Consider the following 18,901-nt stretch of genomic DNA (forward strand, 5'->3'; position numbering starts at 1 on the left):
CACTCGTGTGTGCCTTGCCCATTCCAGGTCCGAGGGCTCAGCAGCCGCAGCGTTCGCTTGGGAGCAAGCGTCCAGTGTTTTTCTAGCGAAGCCAGCAGAATCAAGCGAGAAATGTGGAGCGTCCGAGCGTTTGCAGCAGCTCTGGCCGTGGCAGTCGCTGCAGCGGACGAGGCCTGTGCCCCTCCGGAGAGCAACACGCTCACGAGCAACTGCTACGGAGCCTGCAGCTCTTCGCTCTGTGTCAACTACGCGTCGACAACTGGGGACAGGAGCAAGGAGAACAACAACAATGACGGAAACTTTTTCTACCGGGGCTGTGCGTATGCCAACATGCCCACGTGCAAGACGGACGTCACGTCTGGCAAGTGTGAGGTGCAGTGTCTGGTGGACACGCCAGAAAGCTGGAGCATGCCGCAGTGGACGCTGACGATCGCCCAGCCACAAAGCGACAAGGCCAACACGGCCGTGTTTCAAGCCATCGACGACCTCGAGCTGCCGTCGAGCTTGCAGAATTTGTACGTGGCGATTGCTCCCTGGAAAGAATGCGTGCCGTATTTGCTAACGTTGATTTTCCGGTGTCTTGTTGTAATTTGTAGGACAATCGTGACCGCGACGACAAACTCGCAGATCGCAGTCCCGCTCTCTTTTTCGTCGGACGCTTTCCGGAGTGGCACTGCGCTGCAGCAAATGTGTGTGCTTAGCTGCGATTGATACGCTATCTGGATGAACTTTTGTACTGACAGTCTTTGTGTTGTTATTCCTACAGAACCATTTCTGATGTTCATATCGATGAAATTCTCACAAACGTCTTCCCGGACAGTCTTCAGTCTCTGTATGTTGATATTTACACACCCGCATTCGGCTACCCAGCCAGCGTCAACTGACTGGAGTTTATCTCGTTTCATGCACAGTATTATTCAGCGGTCAAAGCTCACTCAATTTGATCCACGTGGCGAGCATGCGTTCACGTCTGTGTCAACCTTGTACGTGCGGTTTCATAATGAGATGTGGGATGGTATACTAACGACAGCCTTTGTTTCTACAGAGACCTTCGTGACAACGAGCTGTCGGATATCCCAACCATTATTTATGAAATGCGCAACCTGTCAGCTTTATATCTACAAGGCAACGCTATCACGGACGCCCACGTCACCCACCCACAGCTTCAATATTTGCAGGATCTGCCCGTGTTTGAAGCCAATTTGACAGTCACCGGAAGCTGTTCCACTGGTTATGAAGCCGTATCCTGGGCGGACAAAAGCGTGTGCTACACAAATGGTGACGGTCTCGGCAGTATCAACAGCTCCGGTTCCGAAGAGGAAAGTACAACATCCACTGCAACCGAGAGCAAAGATAGCTCCGCTGTTCTGTTCGTCGTTCTGGGGCTTGCGCTTTTCGTGGTGTTGGCCGTGGTCGGGGGTGTTGTTTTCCTGCGAAAGTATAAACAAAAGACAGCACTGCAGCAGCACGATTCGCTGGTATCTGGTGATAGCAAGATCAAGTCGAATTTGCGGAGCCTTCGATCTCGGATGGGTGTGCTATCAAATAGCACTATGCAGACCACTGAGCTTGAGGCTTCACTTAATGAGTTCCACACCGGTGGTGGACTACGCAAGGCGGCGTTCAAGGAGATCCTGTCCACCGATGTCGTCATGTTGAATCAGTTGTCAATGTCGGGCCCTATTACCGTTGCGCTTGCCGAACACTGCACGCGTTTGGTTCTTGTGACTAAACTCCAGACCAGCGATGACGATGTGGAGGCGGCCTTAGACATGGTGCCAACACTCTCGCAAATGCGTCACCCGCAATTGCTTTCGATCACTGGACTGGTGTGGGACGAAAGACATGCGATGACAGCAGTTTGCGAGTACATGACGCTTGGAACGCTTGAAGCATACCTGAGGAGTTCTGGTTCAGAGCTGAACTGGAAGAACTTCAAGATGAAAGCAGCATCCGAGATCGCGCGTGGCCTCATGTACCTGCACAGCCAGCACATGGTTACGTACGACGGGCTCAATGGCCGAAGCGTGTTTGTAGACCCTAAAAAGGGCTGCAAGTTAAACCCGGTGCAGGCTGCTCTTCCCACTGATGGATCATCCCCCTACAGTTGTCAGTCATTCTATCAAAGCTGCGATTCCACCATGAAGGCGTTCTTCGCTCCTGAAATCCTCATCGGCGAGCCGTCTCGGTCGTCCTCGGACATGTACGCGTTCGGCGTGCTGCTTGCACACCTGGACACTTGCCAGACAGCAGACGAAATGATCAGAAGTTCGTGGAGGATGCGTACGCACATTGGTGACTTCGACACGGACAACGGCACTCTCCTCTCTACGGACGGCACGGTTGTATCAACTAACATTGGCAGTGACTCGGACAGCTCACGACGACGTACCACCCAGCTGGAGAGCCTGCCAAGCTCTAACAGCTCGCGTACGCTGCAAAGCTCGCGCAGTGTTGGGCTGGAGGAAAACCGCCGACGGACCACTCCTCTGCTCGGCGCACACAACAACGATGACACGAGTTTTATGGGCATGTTCACGTTCACACCTGAATGTCCCACGATGGTCCGAGAGCTGGCAGTCGCATGCTTGCAATACGATCCGTCACTACGCCCCAGCGCGTCCTACATCGCAGCTATGCTGCATATCTAGGCAGACCTGTTACTGCAGCCTGAACGCAGAGATAGTATACATAGAACTCAAAAAAGTACAATACTAGTATCGCCATTTGAAAGATGTTCGTTGAAGAAGCCCAACAGGGACACGACGCAAGCTACGTTGCTGTATTCTTGCGTCTACTCCCATCGAAGCGCTGGCAAGGAATGAGACCACTCAGAAGTTCCCATTCACAAAGCATGTCGTATCGACTTCCTGGCTCACCATCTTCGTACGAGCAACAAAGATCACCCCCACCAATGCCCAAGAGCGAGAACGGAGAAAGAGATCAAGCGTCCACCGAGTGTGCTATATGCCTAGAAAGCTTGCAGATACACTTGGCAGCATTGGCTTGCGGCCATGTTTTTCATCACACGTGTGCGGAACAAGCTCTAGCAAGCAAACGAGTTTGTCCTGTTTGCCGGCGCGGAGCTAAGAAAATAGTGCGTCTGTACTTTTCGTCTGGAGGTGCAGTGGTTGATCATGAAGTCATACCTCGGACTCGCCCTAATTCCAACCGCAACGAGCAGCAGACAACTACTGCCTCGCGAATTCCAGAGCGACTGAGAGAAATGCGATGTGAGCTAGAGCGTGCCTACCAAATCCAACACATGACTTCAAATCGTTCGTTTCGCCTACAGAACGATTTGGTGCGTCGACAGCAGCAACTCGAGCAGACCACGCAGCAAATGCAGCATATCCGGCGCGACTTGGACAGTGCAGTCGCAGAACTCAAGAAGTGGCAACGCATCGGTACACCGGATTCCGTCTCCTGTGCTGTGCAGCCTTGCACTGGATATCGGTCACTAACGTTTCGCTGCTTGTCTTGTTCAACTACGGACAGCAACCAGCAGCTATGCGCAGTCTACCGCGGCGAGACAGGACAAAGCCGAGATGGAACGAATGGTTCGCGCCGCTGGCGACCAAATGCTGCAGAAGATTCGAGGGCACCAGCAGCGCACGCACTGTCCGAGCTGCACGCAGCAGTGGGCCGACATGAAGCACGTTGCACTGGAATTCGTCAGTGCAGTTGGACCGACCACCTCACGCAGTGTGTGCTGTCTGCGGCACTGCCGTCGACCCGCTGCAAGAAATGAGGCTTCAGCGTCCTCGTGGACGCGGGCGCTGCGACGTCCAGCGCAGCATGATCAGCGCGATTACGTCCTTTGAAGATCGAGCTAATGGAATGCTCGGCTCTGTTCGCGCAGACCTTGTTTCGCACAGGGTGCAAGGTCCGGAGTTAGTAGCAGCCAGTTTGTCAGGTTTACACAGTGCGTACGGTACATGTCATGCAATGCAAAAGTGCTTTCGCGGCCATTTTTGCTTTGACGTGGCCCATGCCGATTCGTCTGTCTGAGAACGACACCCAAGCACAATTGGACGAGCGCTACGTCTATGTTTATGAATGCACTCTTATCCTGGTCGGCTAATCACTCCGTGTCGGTGCAGGCGCTTCCTCGCTCATCGAAATGCATTGGACTCTCGGGCTCTCTTGCGACCAGCTAGCACCGAAGCACTGCCTGCCAAGGAGAGGCATGCAAGAGTGCCGCGAGCCGGAGGAGTCATGAAGTGAACTGGGCCTCTTGCTGTATCCGGAACGTCGGTATCAGAGACGAGCCGCGCGATCTTGGGAGAAAACAGCTTGGCCCCAGTATGGGGCGGGATTTCGAAGCTCGAAGCGGCGCTGTGTACCCACTTTGGATTGGTCGAAATGGGGCCAATTTTGGCCACCATCCGTTGGCCTCGCCGCGCGACATACAAAGGGCAAGTGCTCGCAAGCCGGAGCCGGCATCAATAGCGGAGCCTGTCGGACACCAGTGGTTCGAGTCTCCAGTGACGCGGCCACAGCAATCAACGCACCATCGGCCCGCGCTCGGGGCTTTTCTCTCGCCAGCCGGGGCAGGCGTCGACTTGAATCGACTGCTTCTTGCAGTCCATTATTCAGATAACAACCGGCTGACTGCTGGAACAGTTGACTCTGCCAGCAGCAGGCAGCACTAGAATAAAATACCACCACACCCCTTTGGTCCCTATCTCAAGACTTTGCCCCCTCTGGATGCTGCTGTATCCGGCCTCCTGCATGAAGAACTCGGCCGGCGACGACGTCGACATGAGCGCAGCGTGGCTCCACCAAGTGGCGACCAACGAGCCCCGCCAGGATGGGCACGGCGTGCGAGAAGGGCCCTCGCTGCCGGCGCTGCAGCAGCTCCAGGTCGCCGCCAACCGCCACCGCCTCGAGGCCATCATGAACACGGACGCGACGGCCGCGGCCAGCAAGAGCTCGCTCGCCTTCATCCTCGGCGGCTCGGACGAGGACCAAACGTCGAGCTTCGGTACGTTGCGCTGATCCTTGCAACCTTGCGGACGACCGACTGGATTTGCAGAGCGTGACTTGTCGGTGTTTGCTGCATTGGTGCGTTGCAGCGGACCTCGCGGTTAGTTCAGGGGCCCCTCGGGACGAATCGGCGACGGAGAACCGAGAGGCCAATGTGCCGGCGCCCGCAGCAGCCAAAGCTGCGATCAAGAAGTCGCGGATCTGCAAGTTTGAAAACTGCACGCGCTACGTGGTGAACCGCGGACTCTGCATCGGTCACGGGGTGGGTGGCAGTTGTGCGGTGTTTCGCTGTTCGCATTGGATCCAATGTTGACCGAATGCTTGATTTGATAACAGGGCGGTAAGCGATGTGCAGTCGTGGGGTGCACGAGCAGTGCTAAAAATTTGGGTGTGTGTTGGAAGCACGGTAAGGCAAGCACGATTATTGAAAAAGGTGGCTTCATGATTTGCTTACCAAACCTTGCGCAACAATTGCAGGCGGCTCGACGAAATGCACCGTGGCGGGGTGCGAGAACCGTGCCAAGTCTCGCGGCGTCTGCTGGTCTCACGGCGGAGGTGCAGTGCTGATTGATTACCTTTCATTCGTACAGGTCATGCAAAACTCACTTGAATTCCGCTTCCTTTTCAGGTCGCAAATGCAGCGAACAAAACTGTACCAAGACGGCAGTCTCCCACGGTCTTTGCTGGGCTCACGGAGGAGGTGAGCTGCATGACTACTTTGACTCAAGCAATTTGTTCTTGATCGTGTTATACTCACACACAGAGCTCTCTTTTCGCTGTGTTGCTTTTGCGTGCTGCTGCTTATTTTTGCTCTTTCTCACTTGTTTTCTTACAGGCAAGCGATGTGTTGTGGAAGGCTGCCGCAAGCCTGCTTACGAGCGCAATGGTAATGTGTGCTCTTTGCATCAAGCCACCAGCACTGGCGCTTTGCCCAAATCTGTGAAACGATGATGGTGATTGCCGCTCATACCCGAGCGCGCACATAGGAAATCATAGGAGACTTCTACCAGCTCCACGCACATTGGATTGCGTTTTGTGTGGGCGAATTGGAGGAGTAGGAGTAGGGAGGCGCGTTGAATATTTATTGGCACAATGATAGCTTTGGCGCACTTCGAGCTTGTAGAAAAAGGCAATCCAATTTTTTCATGCAATGTGCTACTGGTTGCATTATCGCTTGAGGCACGGCAATGTCTGCTAACGTGTTTGCATGTGATTAGCGAGGAAATCGAAATGACGTGTACATACATGAATAGCACGACCCCCCGAAACGACGGGGAGAAAGCTTTTCGGTGTCTTGGAAACACGGGAACAGATGCGGCGCCAGCGAAGGATGCCATTCATCGCTGGCTTTGACTCCAGGGCTGAATCGACTGGTTGACTTGATTGTCAACTTGACAGGCATGAGAATTCTTTCAATATGTTTGGACAATCAGATGAGTCATAACATTGGTTGCTCCCAATTTGATGCTGTCGTACACTCACCTTGTTCGCTTTGTCCCCGTGACAGCAAAAACCACCAGCTTCCTAAATGTTTTTATGTGGTTTTTATACAAAGAGCGACAACTGGCTAGTGCTCTTCTTGTGCTTCCTGACGGGTAAAAATAAGGGAGGCTGCCTCCCATTTACATGAGTTCGGGCTTACATCTACCGCGAGTTCTGCTTCATGCAGCAGCGTTTTACGCTATTGGCGTGTGGTCCAGGCTAGTACCGGTACATGTAGTAGAAAATAAAATCCAGAGTGGCTTGTGTCGAGCCTGCCTTCGTTGCTGAGCGAGTCCTCACAGCTTCATCGCTCCAGTCTTAAGAGCCAATGCCACGTCAGCCATTGATGGACGTCGTGCAGGGTCCTTTTCCAGACAGGCTGCAATAATCTCCTTCATCACGCCGGAGCAGAGGCGGCTCAAGCGGAATCCAGTCTTCTTGGCGGTTGGAGAGAGAGCATCCTCGCGACCCGATCGCTCCATCGATAGCCTCCGAGCATTCATCACTGGGGTCTCACCTGTGTCGATTTCCACGAGCACCACGCCGAATGCGTATACATCAGATCTCTCAGTTGGTTGTTCACCGCGCAGAACTTCTGGGGCGGCAAAGATCTTGCACTCGTTGTCTAAAGGCGAAAGCTTCACGTAGTGGAAAATGCTGAACAGACTAAGCTTGGCGGAATATTCCTTGTCCAAAAGGATGTTGAACGCATTCAGCCGGCCGTGCACAATGTTCTGCTTGTGAAGGAAAGCCATGGCCTCTGAAATCTGGCGAGCAATGGTATGCTGCTTTGGCACCGACAGCTCCATGGCATTGTTAACCGTGCAATCACGCAGCGCTCCCTTTTCAACATACTCGACCACAGCGCAGAGCTCCGTGCCGTCCGCATCCCACATAGCACCCCGGAAGGCTGCAATGCGAGGGTGTTTCAGCTCGAACATCAGCTCGATCTCTGTCACGAAGTCCCGCATCAACGCCTTTGATGCCGTGTTGCTCTTGATTTTCTTGACAAGCACAACCTCATGCTTGTACTCGCCCAGCCATAGCTCCGAACGGCTGCTCACACGCAGCATCTTGTGCAGGAATACGTCGTCATACGATAGCCGAGTAAGTCCGATATAGCCGTCTGCCACAGACGCCAATAATTCAAAGTCCGACGTCGTCTGGCTAGAGGCGTTGGTGGATCGAGGAACACCCATTTCCATGTAGGGGTGGTCAGACAAGTCGCCCATGCCGATTGCAATTGATGGAGTTGTACTGTTCATGAGCTTGGGTTGCTCGTTCCTCCGCCGACGGCAGCACCACCATATGAAGAAGATCAGCAACAGCAGCACCACGCCACCCAGACACGCCCCAATAATAATCCATGTTTTGTGCGACGAAGAGGAAGATGAAGCACCTTCAGTTGTTGAAGGCACCGTAGTCGATGGCATCTCCGTGACTGTCGCGTTTGAGGGTTCTATGTCGTCTCCATTCCCCGCACAAAACGTGAAAGACTCGTTAAGCGCGGTCTGGACAGCGGAGGTTGGGCATGCGCTCGTGTTTGTGGTGCCATCAATAGTGAACACGTTCAGATTCGCGAGGAATGCGAACTGGTCCACTGTAAGACCCGACGCGTTGATAGGGTTGTCGGCCAGCGTCAGATGCTGGAGTGTGGACAAATTGAAGACCACGTCGGGAACAGATGCCAGCGAGTTGTCGTGGAGAAATCTAAGCACACGAATACAGGAAGGTGAGTCGGAAGCTTGCTACGAGCAGCGCACACTTCGCCGCAGGCGAACTTACAAGGTCGTGATCGCTGGAAAGTTGTCTACCACGAGGTCGAAGTCCGTCAGAGTGTTCGCCGATAAATCACTGCACGAAAGACACCATGTTTCAGTTAGCAATGTTGGTGCAGTCTAGGTTAAAGCAGAAGTTGGCACGTACAGTACAGTAAGATTCGGGAAAGACTCGTCTTGGAAATCGCTCTCCACCCCCGCGATGGCATTTCCTGCTAAATCACTGCACCACAAACAATGAAAATTAGAACAAGTTCTGCAAGCAGTGCATCGAATGTGCTCTTACATGACAGTGACGGAGTCTCCAGCCACAGCAGCCGTAGGGATGGCGTTCAAGGAGCAGTTGTTGAAATATCTGTCCACATAAAATACCAGTGTCAGTCGTGGTAGTTTCTTCCTCGTGCAACATCACAGCGACGCACATTCTTCTGACGCTGTTGAGCGGTAAGGCGCTGTCCAAACCGGACAAGCTCAAGTTCCTGAACGCCACTTTGTCCAGCGTCGCATCCGATTGGATGTTCATGGACGAAAGCTCGAGCGTTCCCGAGAGCGGTTCCTCATTCTGCTCTGCTTTGGCGAACGTGAGGTCTGTCACCTGGCCGTCCAGCTGCAGCAGCCCCACGCGTTCAAAGGGACCGGCCCCTGCTGTGTCGTTGCTCTCGGCCGGTTGAAACGTCCACTCGGTGGCCGATGAGGCGAAGGCGTCGAGACACAGCGCCGACTGGCCCGAGGACAGCGTCACGCAGCTCGTGTCGTTCACGCAGTCGATGGCGTTGGCCGACGACTGCCCCACCACGACGCACGCGTTGCTGCATCCGCCGTTGCAGCTCGTGGTGAGCGTGTTGCGCGTGCCGCTCGCGCCGGAGCCGGAGGAGCTGGCGGCCGACGCGGCGTGCAGCAGACCGAGCGCCAGAGTCCACACGCGCATACCCGAGGGGTTATTAAATCGAGGGAGGGGGTTCTGTCTTCAGTGCTGAAGTGGCTGCGTATCAGAGGGGGGTGTATTTGCGCCCAAGGTCTAGGGAGGGAATTGTATGGGGCGCTGGCGGACGAGTGCGCGCTCGTTCCGCCAGGAAAGTCGCGAGCGACGACACCACGCTACATGGAGCCGTAACTTTTGACGCTTACTGTGCGCCCACTGTGCGGGTTTTCAGCCAATGGGAATATCGCGACATCGAGCGAGATGAGTGGGTAAAATCGGCGCGCATCAAGATCGGCGCTTCTATTGGCCGGCGAAAGGACGTCCGCCCCGGCTATGCAGTGCTACAAAAGATACTTTTTTGCTGGAAGTTCGTTGACACCTTCACTTGCTTATTGCACATTGCCCTGACTCTCGGGGCAATGGGCCAAGACGGTGAGGACGATACGATACGAGGACGATGGCAAGCGCGAGATAATATATTCTGGCCATCTCTCCGAAATTCAGTGGGGATGGATGGCTCTTGTAGGAAACATGCGCTGCCATAAAACAACGTGTGCGTGCACTCATTCGGTCGGCGTCGGGCGTCACCAGGCTGTCATCCGTTCAGGCCTTGTCTGTACCGGTACATGCGCGTGCAATCGCTGGAAGATTCACGGCGCCTCGTCCGAGGAGAGCTTCTGCTCCTTGCGCAGCCACGTGACCGCCGCGACAAAGACCTCGAGCGCTTGTCGTCGCGCGAGAGGAAGGTACTTGGGGTCCAGGATCTGCTTCATGAGGTACAAGCTGCTCACCGGGTTCGTGGCGAGGAAGGTGTGTCGCGCTTGATGCTGCAGAGCGCCCAGCAGCTCCACCGCCGCGAGCTGGTGGTCGGTCGCAGCGGTGGCTGCACTGGTGGTGCTGGCACGAGGCAGCGTCGTCAACTGGCACACGAGGTCCAGCAACTCGACGGGAGAAGTGCAGCTGCAACTACTCCACGGCATGGTCGGCAGGCTCGTGTCGACGACAACCTTTGGCGTACTCTGTAGCAGGCGTGCTGCTGCGTGCGCGTCCTCCTTGACGAAGTTGCGCTTGACCTTGGACACGATTTTCAGATAAATAGGCTGCACGGTCAACACCACGGCCTTTGCGTACACCACGTCGTGCAGCTCAGCCGAGTTCTCGTCTAGTCCGCTGATCTGCATGAGCTCGGTGATTTTGTGCGCCATGACTTCCTGGTACAGGGCGGCCACGCAGACGCGTACGCTTTGGAGCGTGGGGCCGACGCCGGACACCCAGACGTTCTGCTTGAAATCGAGCCAAAACTTGCGCAGGAACTGCGTTGCTGGCTGACGACCGTCTACGAAGAGCGCCTCGAGAGCCATCTGCATTCGCTCACGCATCTCCGGGACAGACACTAACAACACGCAAATGTCTCGGAAGGACACGAATGCCAAACCAGAGTCTTCACTTGGACCTACAGAACCTTGCGCGTCATATTTGCTCACTGCCAGGGTCGTTGCAGTCAATGGGGCCCCGCCTCTGTTACTCCCGTTGACGGTTGCTGATAATACAAAAGAAGCCGACGCTGAGCTCGTGGAGCTCGTTTCGCTTGCCAAAATTTGCTGCGAGCGTAGCTGATGCAGTCGAGGCGAGGCAAAGTCCATTTTGAGTGTCCGGAAAAAATGTTGCAAGCGAGCTGTCATTTCCGTCGCCGATTCCATGGGGGCTACCTTACCGCGTTGAGGCACCCGAGAAGGCCGTGGAGCGGGCTTGAGCAACGCGTTCTCGAGTACATTGAGCACCGTGTATTGCCGCTCAAGTTTTTCCAAGTCCAACATCTTCTTCGAGGTGAAGTAGTTGATTGATCGCAATCGCTCCAGCATGACCCCGATAACGCCGATGAAGGGAATAATGGAGACAGTCGATACGTCGCTGGCAAGCATGGGCCGTGCACTTTCAGTGCTCTGCTTGCGTCGCAGGTTCTCAAAGCCGCCGGTATGGTCGCACAGCCGTCGAAGTTCACCTAGACGAGTTTTGTACTTGGCCCGAACTTTCTTCCACGTGATCGGCATCCGTGAAGACATCAGCGGCGTATCTCCGAGGCAGCCCACGCAAGCCATGACCAGGTGAAAGTTATTAAGCGGGGATGCACTTGCGGCCATCGCAATGGAGATAATGTTCTCAATGACCTCTGCGCGCTCCTTTGGAGAGTCTTCGACCAGTACAGACCAGACGAAATATGCTACCAACCGGTTGAAGTTCTCGGTCAACTCCATGGCAGCTTCTTTGGGGTGGTGCAAAAACTCCCACGGATACACGTTCGAGAGTTGGGAGTGATGAAAAAGCGTGAGCTGCTCAGCTAACTCTGAGCACGACATTTCCCACAAGACTTTCCGCAATGGCTGGGGGAGCGGTATGTCCTCGCATACTACATCGAGTTCATCAGATGAGTCGGAGGCGAATGGTGTGCTTATACTCACAAACGGAGTTGGTCCGCTGCTGGGGCCTTTGCTGTCTGGGAATGGTGCGAACAGCACAGACAGATTGTCACGTAGCCGTTGGCTGCCTTCCTCCAACTTGCGCGTGCTAATAGATCGGTCGTTGTCATCGACCGAGGTCTGTTTCAAACCCTTGCTCTTGGTGAGTTGAGATATACCACCCAGATTCGGGAACGAGTGATTCCGTCGCTTTCGCCTCTGAAGACGCGATGCAGGAGTTGGCGGTGCTACGGTCGGGGTTGTCGGAACTGCAGTACCAACGTCAGCATCATTTTCACTTTTTGTTGTAACTCTGGATGTGTTGTTTACCGAAGCCGACGGCTGGACTTGATGCCACTCCGTATCATCACTAAACCGCCTCAACCGACAATGTGGGAAGAACAAGTCGATGAGCCCCTGAACAATCTCGGTGTTGACCTCCTCGCGCTTCGAGTAAATGGGGTGGAACAAAATATCGCGCACAAACGCCGCAATGCTGTGCTTTTGGGCACTCAGCGTACGCGGAGTGAAGGAGCCACGACGTGGGTTTTCCCGCTGCTTTTCTCCAAGTGCCAACAGCATATCGCCAACAGTGATGCCTGCAGACGCAATTACTCCGAGGTGCAAGAGCACAACACGTCCTCCGTGAGGCGTGCTTTCGATCATCGTCAGCAGTGCTCGAAGGCGTTTCTGTCGAAGTTCCTCTTCACTGCGCGTCGCGCTTTGGGCTCGTCGTAGTGAAGGAATCGTTTTTGAGGTTGCTGCTGCGATGGGGTTATCGCAAGGATTAATGAACGAGTCGACCTCGGCTGCGCTCATCGAGAGATGACACTGCATTACGGAATCACGTACGCTCTGCAATGCAAGTAGTGCATCATTGTAGCTATCCTCCGCTATGGAGTCGGTCTTTTCGGTCCCCAAGCTCGTCATGGAGCTACGCTTGTGTCCCTCGTCTGTTTCTTCGCCAGAAAGAAGTTCAGTTCCATCGTCGTCGCAGTCAGCGTCCGAGCCAGGGCGCTCCTGTGCGCTTACGATAGCACTGATCCACTCGTCACGCGTAATTGAAGAGCGAAAGTCCAAAACAGTATCCCGTCCGTGCATAGCGATGGTAAGCAAGGACTGGCCGCCGAGGAACGTGAGTTTGATATTGGTGTCTAGCAAGTCGATCTGACAGCAGCAACAACAAATGAGAACGAGCTTGGTCTCGATAAACGAAGTTGTGACACAAACCTTGGCTTTAATGGTGCCGTCTCGACGGCGACGAATGATCATTTCGCCTGGTTTGATACCAACGTAGCGATCACGCCACTGCAAAGTTGGCCAACAACAAGTGAGACCACGATATTCCTATCAATTCATGCCACACTGGACTCGTTCGTACCATGAAATGCCCTCGGACAGCCACGCTTCCTTCTTTAATGGTTTCGTAGACGTCGTCCATCCTATCGCAGACGCAGCCCATACGTCAGTAAAGAGCAGCACATCTAGTTGGCAACCAGTACCCAGCAAGCTGAGAACGCACTTGGACGATGAAGCTGCAGGATCCATAGCGCGAATCAAGCTGATCGACGCGCAATAACGATAAATAAGCAATCGGGAGCTGGCAACACGGAAAGCTAGCGGGGCAGTATAGGACAGGCAGCAGTCTGCCGGCACCTGCTGGTGTTCTGGCTGTCCGACACTCAGTCTCTTTGCCACTGACAACCTCGTCCCCTCTCTTTCGGTCTGACACCAAGACACCGAACCACGCGCCACGCGTATTCTTAGGCCCTCCAGCTGTGCTCGCTCACCTACCCATAGAGGCTTCGTGCGTGCAGACTCCATCTGCTTTTATAGCAGACCCGCGCCCATGCGCATGTGCGCGCATAGATCGCCGCTCGAGTTGACGACGCTTTACCAGTTGTGGCCCACGACGTCGTTTTCGCGCATAACTTCAAACGCTGTAACGTGCTACCGTCACAGCGTGTGGACACTTGGCCGCAAAACCCAATGGCGATGGTAGTTTTATTTCCTTGCCATGCGAGTCTCTGAAATTGAGACGCCGCTACATATTGGAGACCACCACGAAGATGCCATGCCCGTATCGATCGTAATCAGGAGCCGGTGCTTTATCCGGCTGAGTCAGACAGTTTTCCGGCTCCTCGTCCTACTGTGTGACAGCAATGTCACGACGGAGACGGTCCACCACAACAAGAGGAAACAAATCTACTTCAAAGTACTGAATAAAGGAGACTGCTGCTGCTAGCACTAATGCACACCGCTCTAAACCGAGTCCGAGTCCACGTCCTCCTCTCGCTTGCGCTTCAGCTCGTTGTCGAGTGCTTCTGCTGCTTCGGGTTTTGACTCCGGATCAGGCTTCGTCTCCTCCTTCTCCGCATCGGAGTCATTGTTGTCGGATGGCATTTGCGGCGCCTCGGGCTTTAAAATCGTGAACCGCAAGTCGCAGTCCGCAGAGCCCGAGTGGTTTTTCACGTAGTACACATTACCAGACGGCACGTAGAACTCGTCGCCTGGGCTTAGCATAAAGTGGGTCGTGTGCTTGCTGGTGAAAAAGTCGTCATCGGTCTCGGGCGCCACCGCCAACTCCAGCGACTTTGGCTGGCATCCAGTTACGTAGAACAACTGCACGGCTTGACCAACACCCTCTGGTTCCTTCCACGCGCCGGGAGGCAATACTACACGTCCAGAGATCCACCGCGCAAAAGGGGACGGACTAAAAAGGTTGAAACTCTGCCCCGCGTACGCGTGCACGACTGCACCGCCTCTCTCCTCCGTGGGGAGCTTACGCAGACGGATCTCACTGGAGCGGCAGATGATGTTCAGGTCGTTCATGCAACCGGCCTGACCGTCGTAAAGCGTCGCCCACTCGCTATCCACGATGCGCTTTCGCACGTCCTTGGGCAGATCTTTCAGTCTCAAGGGCTTGCTGTTGTTCGTCCTTTTCGACGGAGGCTTAGACTTCGTCCGTTTTGATGTTGGAGAATCAGCACCGAGACGTTCGATGCCGACAACCGTAGGCAGCACAGTTCCCACTCCGACAAAGGTGCGTTCGTACACCATGTGCTCACTCTTAAACCATGCAAGCGGTTTGTAACGCTTCCGCTTCGACCGACGCAGGCCACTGCCATCCCAAGCTTCATCATTTTCGTCGTCATCCAAGATCCTAGAGGCGTCAGGTAACCTGTCTCGAACCCTGCCACTCGGCGCGTCCGGCTCATTGTAAAAGCTGTCATCTCCTGTCTCGCCACCAGAGTCGTGTTGCGCCTCGAAAGACTCGTCATTATCATCGTCAGTCTGCACGGACTGGATCGAGGTATCGGTTGCGGGTGGAGTACTCCGGTAGCCATATTTTCCCGTCGGGCGCAGTCGCGGTGTCTTGCGACCACCCTTATCCGCAGCCTTTTTCGGCTTCTTCGTCTGTTTTTTCTTCGGTTTTCTTTCACTGGCATCGCTGCGGTATCCCCCCTCCTTGAATAACTCCTTGGTGATGGTCGGCGAGACCGAGTCTTTTCCCGAAAATGACGGAATTGACTTCAACGTACGGTCGCTCGCTGCAGCAAGATAAAAAACAAGGCAGTATAATGAGTCATCGCTGAAAATAAAATGCATTAACCCGGAAGCACCACGCACCGTTTGACAGTGGAGTCACCGGCTCATCGTTCATAGAAAACGGACTCGCTGCATCCTCATCAAAGCCGCGAACGGCGCCCGAAGATTCTCGCCGGCGAGCCTTCGTTTTTGCCTTATCCCCACCAGCTCCAGTAGACTTCTTGCCGCGTCGATCACGCACAGTGATGTTTGCATCCATATCCACGGAGCCATGCGGCGAGCCACCAAAATCAAACGAAATATCGCTCCGTGCGGGGGACGGCGGCGGCGATTCAGATGCACCAACCTTCTTCTCCTCTTCCGCTCGGGCATTGCTTCTCTGCGATGCCACTGGAATCGAGCCTCGCTCAATATCCAAAATCCCTCTGTCACTGCTTCTTTGCGATCTCGCTGGAATCGATCCTCGCTCAATGTCTATACTGTCTTTGCCACTGGACACGGGGCTGTCAATCTCCGGCAGCTCCACCTCATGCTCGCTCGGCTCCGATATGTCCCCCGACGTATCCGCCTCATCCTTATCGGACACCGTGAGTGCTGTCAAAATAAAATTAAAAAACAGGGTCAGCATCTCTTATCCTCCTGCAAATTGCAGCCACTGCCGCGCACAGTCATCGTCATCGTCCACCGAGTCGTCCTGCAGCGAGTCCTCGTCGACCCAAAAGTCGTCAATGTCCTCGAACCCTTCAGCGTCTTTGCGTACATCGCCGCGCACCACGACACCGGAGCGGCTACAATGTTATGAACATAAAATAAGAAAATAAAAAACGATAAATGACCGCAAGATTCCGTACGCTCCGACGTGCTCAGTGTTGGCGGTGGCCATGTACTGTCGCAGCTTGGCCCCATCCACTGGCGCTCGGTCATTAGCCGCTCTGCACACACAATATATCAGCAATTATCGCCTTGTATCCCCCAGCACCAGGGGGACACGCACGTACTTGGTGCGGGGCATGAGCGCCTCAATGTCGTCCATCTCGGCCACGAGAAGTGCTGCAAATTCAAAATTCAATTTCAAATGTTGTTTGATTGGTCGATAAAATAATGTTTCTTTTCCACCAATGAAATCTAGAAGCTTTATCCGCCAATGAGCGACACAGAGACAGCGCTGGCATTGTTCACCTTGAGTGACACAAGCAGATTAGCGCGAAACGGACTGCGGACAGGCTGCCTTCATTCGCCGATTCTCGTCATGCAGAGCGCGACGTTCACCGTGGCGCCGCACGTGCTGGAGCAGGCGTACAAGGCCATCCGCACGACGCCGCCCGAGCCCAAGGACCTGGAGCAGTCGGCCAAGTTGCAAAGCTTCATGGACGCGCACTTCCCCACGGAATCCGACGCCAACATCACGCGCCGCTCGCTGATTCTGGCCGAGTTGCGCTCGATTTTCCGCCAATGGGTGAAGCGCGTGTGCATGGACAAGGGCGTGCCCGAGGACATGGCGGCCGACGCCGGCGGCCAGATCCTCGTGTCGGGCTCGTACCGCCTCGGGGTGAACGAACCGGGCGCGGATATCGACACCATCTGCGTGGCGCCGCGCCACGTGACGCGCGAGGACTTTTTCTCGTCCTTGAAGGACATTTTCCTGCAGCACCCCAAGGTCTCGAACCTCGTGGCTATTGAGGGTGCCATCGTGCCCATCCTGACGTTCGACTACGAGGAGATTAACATTGATTTACAAATTGCCATCCTGCCGAGGAACTCAATCCCTGAAAATTTAAATATTCTGGACGACCATGTGCTTGTGGGCGTGGACCCCGCCACCGAGAAGAGTCTCAATGGCCCTCGAGTCACGGAGCTCATGATCAAGCTCACCCCGAACCGGGAGAGCTTCATCGGCGTGCTCCGTATTGTGAGACGCTGGGCCAAACGTCGAGGACTGTACTCGAACAAGATGGGCTACCTCGGAGGTGTCAATTGGTGCATCTTGGTGTGCTTCATCAACCAGCTGTACCCGACCGCGGCTCCGTCGACACTGCTGCTGCGTTTCTTCATGGTGCTGAACAACTGGAAGTGGCCGCTCGCTATCCAGTTGTGCAAGACACAGGACGCCAATTTGGGGTTGGAAATTTGGAACGCCAACGCAGGCCACAACCGGTGAGTTGGCTAGATTGCTGTCAGCTTTTTTTTCTAGACGAATAACTGAGTTTGGATGATTGCTCATGTGTTTTTAGATACCAAGTGATGCCGATCCTGACGCCGGCGTACCCGTCGATGAATTCCTCGTTTAACGTGTCGACGCACAGTCTTACGGTTATGAAGGAGGAGTTTAAGCGCGGCCTGACCATTGTGCAAGATGTGCTGAGCAAAGGTGGTTCGGAATGGGGGCCACTTTTTGAGCCCTCGGACTTTTTCGCCGTCCACCAACACTACCTCGCAGTCGAGGTGTACACGGAGAAGCAGGACGAGGAGCAGGCGTGGTGCGGGTTTTGCGAGTCTCGTATGCGTAAGCTGGTGGAGTCGCTCGCCTACAATCCGGCGCTTTGCCGTTTGCGCGCTTTCACGAAGAAGTACCCACTGAACTTTGTGACAGGTGGTGAGGCTCCAGCGAATGAGCAGTCTAACGGCGGAACCCCAGCGCAGCCCAGCAAGTTCGGCGTCTGCTTCTACGTGGGCTTTGATATTGACCGTCGCCAGCTGCGCAGTCGTGAAGTGAGCATTGACAGCTCGGTGGAGTATTTCAAGAACAACGATCTCTACCGCTGGAACAAACGAACGGCGACCATGGACGTGAGAGTTACTGCGGTTGTTTGGAAGTCTTTGCCTGAGAGTGTGTTCGAAGAGATGGGTGGACGCGCTGTTGCACGTGTTGTCCGTCGTGAGTTTATGAAGAAAAAGAAAGAAGAGGAGAAGAAGGCCGAGGAGGTCGCGGCACCAAGCCCTCCGCCTTCGGGTGATGAAGGTGTGCACTCACAAGAGGATGGAGTGGAGGATTTGAGCAGCAGTCAACAGGCAGCGTCACTTGCAACCGAGATGGCCAATGGGAAGGGCAGTATTTCGCAACCAGGTAGCCCGAATCCTGCGGCTGACGGGAGTGAGGCGACAAACGGCACTGATTCTGTTCACAGCACTCCTGTGAAGCCGAAGAAGACGGTGTCGTCGGCGTCTCCAGAAATTACAGGTAAGCGTGATCGCGATGGCAAGGCTGTGGTTGAATCCGGCAGCCCGGACGGGAAATCGTTGGGTGCTGCTGACAACTCTGCCAATACGTCGACAAATGGTGCGTCGGCTCAAGGGATTACTTCACCTCCCGCAAAGGTGGTGAAGAAGCCCGTGGAGCAGGCGGCGGCCCCCCCAGCCGTGTCGTCACCACGCAAAAGACGTAAAATGAAAATCACTTTTGCCAAACTGAATTGAGGAGGTTGTGCCCGGGGCAGTAGTGGCGTGGGTGAAACGTGGCAAAAAAAAGAAGAGGAACACCATGCCATGGAAAAAAAAAAAGAGAAAATAGTTCCCCACAGAAAAAAAGAGGTAGCAGCAGCAGCGAGGATTTGCGCGGACACTCCTCGACAACCATGATGAAGCGTGCAGAACGGCGATATGGTGAGTGTGAACAGACTTTCTGTTTGAGAAGCGAGTAGCAGCCTCATGTGCGTATGATCATGATTCCAGGCTCGCGAACGACAGCGACGAAGCGCTACCAGACAAGACACTGCAGGCGGTGGCCG

General features: G+C 54.6%; 6 protein-coding genes across 6 annotated transcripts; 3 read left to right on the forward strand and 3 right to left on the reverse strand.

Moving 5' to 3' along the window:
• Positions 1 to 111: 111 nt before the first annotated feature.
• KRP23_6286 (putative serine/threonine-protein kinase PBL17) lies at positions 112 to 2,651 on the forward strand (the record flags this gene model as incomplete). Its single annotated transcript, XM_067891459.1, has 5 exons — positions 112 to 515; positions 597 to 689; positions 767 to 832; positions 912 to 983; positions 1,046 to 2,651. 5 exons carry the CDS (start codon positions 112 to 114, stop codon positions 2,649 to 2,651), a joined length of 2,241 nt encoding a protein of 746 aa, XP_067745813.1.
• A 2,059-nt stretch (positions 2,652 to 4,710) lies between these two features.
• Positions 4,711 to 5,940, forward strand: KRP23_6287 (putative WRKY transcription factor 19; the record flags this gene model as incomplete). The annotated part of the gene is made up of 6 exons (XM_067891460.1): positions 4,711 to 4,987; positions 5,079 to 5,251; positions 5,326 to 5,395; positions 5,467 to 5,544; positions 5,618 to 5,689; positions 5,825 to 5,940. 6 exons carry the CDS (start codon positions 4,711 to 4,713, stop codon positions 5,938 to 5,940), a joined length of 786 nt encoding a protein of 261 aa, XP_067745814.1.
• An 827-nt stretch (positions 5,941 to 6,767) lies between these two features.
• On the reverse strand, positions 6,768 to 9,177 carry KRP23_6288 (putative serine/threonine-protein kinase drkC; the record flags this gene model as incomplete). The annotated part of the gene is made up of 5 exons (XM_067891461.1): positions 6,768 to 8,181; positions 8,257 to 8,325; positions 8,398 to 8,472; positions 8,536 to 8,604; positions 8,672 to 9,177. The coding sequence occupies 5 exons, from the start codon at positions 9,175 to 9,177 to the stop codon at positions 6,768 to 6,770; spliced, it is 2,133 nt and encodes a 710-aa protein (XP_067745815.1).
• Positions 9,178 to 9,821: 644 nt separating this feature from the next.
• On the reverse strand, positions 9,822 to 13,175 carry KRP23_6289 (Cell division control protein 25; the record flags this gene model as incomplete). The annotated part of the gene is made up of 4 exons (XM_067891462.1): positions 9,822 to 12,794; positions 12,858 to 12,935; positions 13,009 to 13,069; positions 13,150 to 13,175. The coding sequence occupies 4 exons, from the start codon at positions 13,173 to 13,175 to the stop codon at positions 9,822 to 9,824; spliced, it is 3,138 nt and encodes a 1,045-aa protein (XP_067745816.1).
• Positions 13,176 to 13,889: 714 nt separating this feature from the next.
• Positions 13,890 to 16,209, reverse strand: KRP23_6290 (Centromere protein C; the record flags this gene model as incomplete). The annotated part of the gene is made up of 5 exons (XM_067891463.1): positions 13,890 to 15,178; positions 15,258 to 15,770; positions 15,843 to 15,964; positions 16,028 to 16,108; positions 16,175 to 16,209. 5 exons carry the CDS (start codon positions 16,207 to 16,209, stop codon positions 13,890 to 13,892), a joined length of 2,040 nt encoding a protein of 679 aa, XP_067745817.1.
• Positions 16,210 to 16,425: 216 nt separating this feature from the next.
• Positions 16,426 to 18,590, forward strand: KRP23_6291 (Poly(A) polymerase; the record flags this gene model as incomplete). Its single annotated transcript, XM_067891465.1, has 2 exons — positions 16,426 to 17,330; positions 17,408 to 18,590. The coding sequence occupies 2 exons, from the start codon at positions 16,426 to 16,428 to the stop codon at positions 18,588 to 18,590; spliced, it is 2,088 nt and encodes a 695-aa protein (XP_067745818.1).
• Positions 18,591 to 18,901: the final 311 nt, after the last annotated feature.

The sequence above is a fragment of the Phytophthora ramorum genome (assembly GCF_020800215.1).
Source record: "Phytophthora ramorum isolate Pr-102 chromosome Unknown Phyram_PR-102_s0005, whole genome shotgun sequence".
NCBI lineage: Eukaryota > Oomycota > Peronosporomycetes > Peronosporales > Peronosporaceae > Phytophthora > Phytophthora ramorum.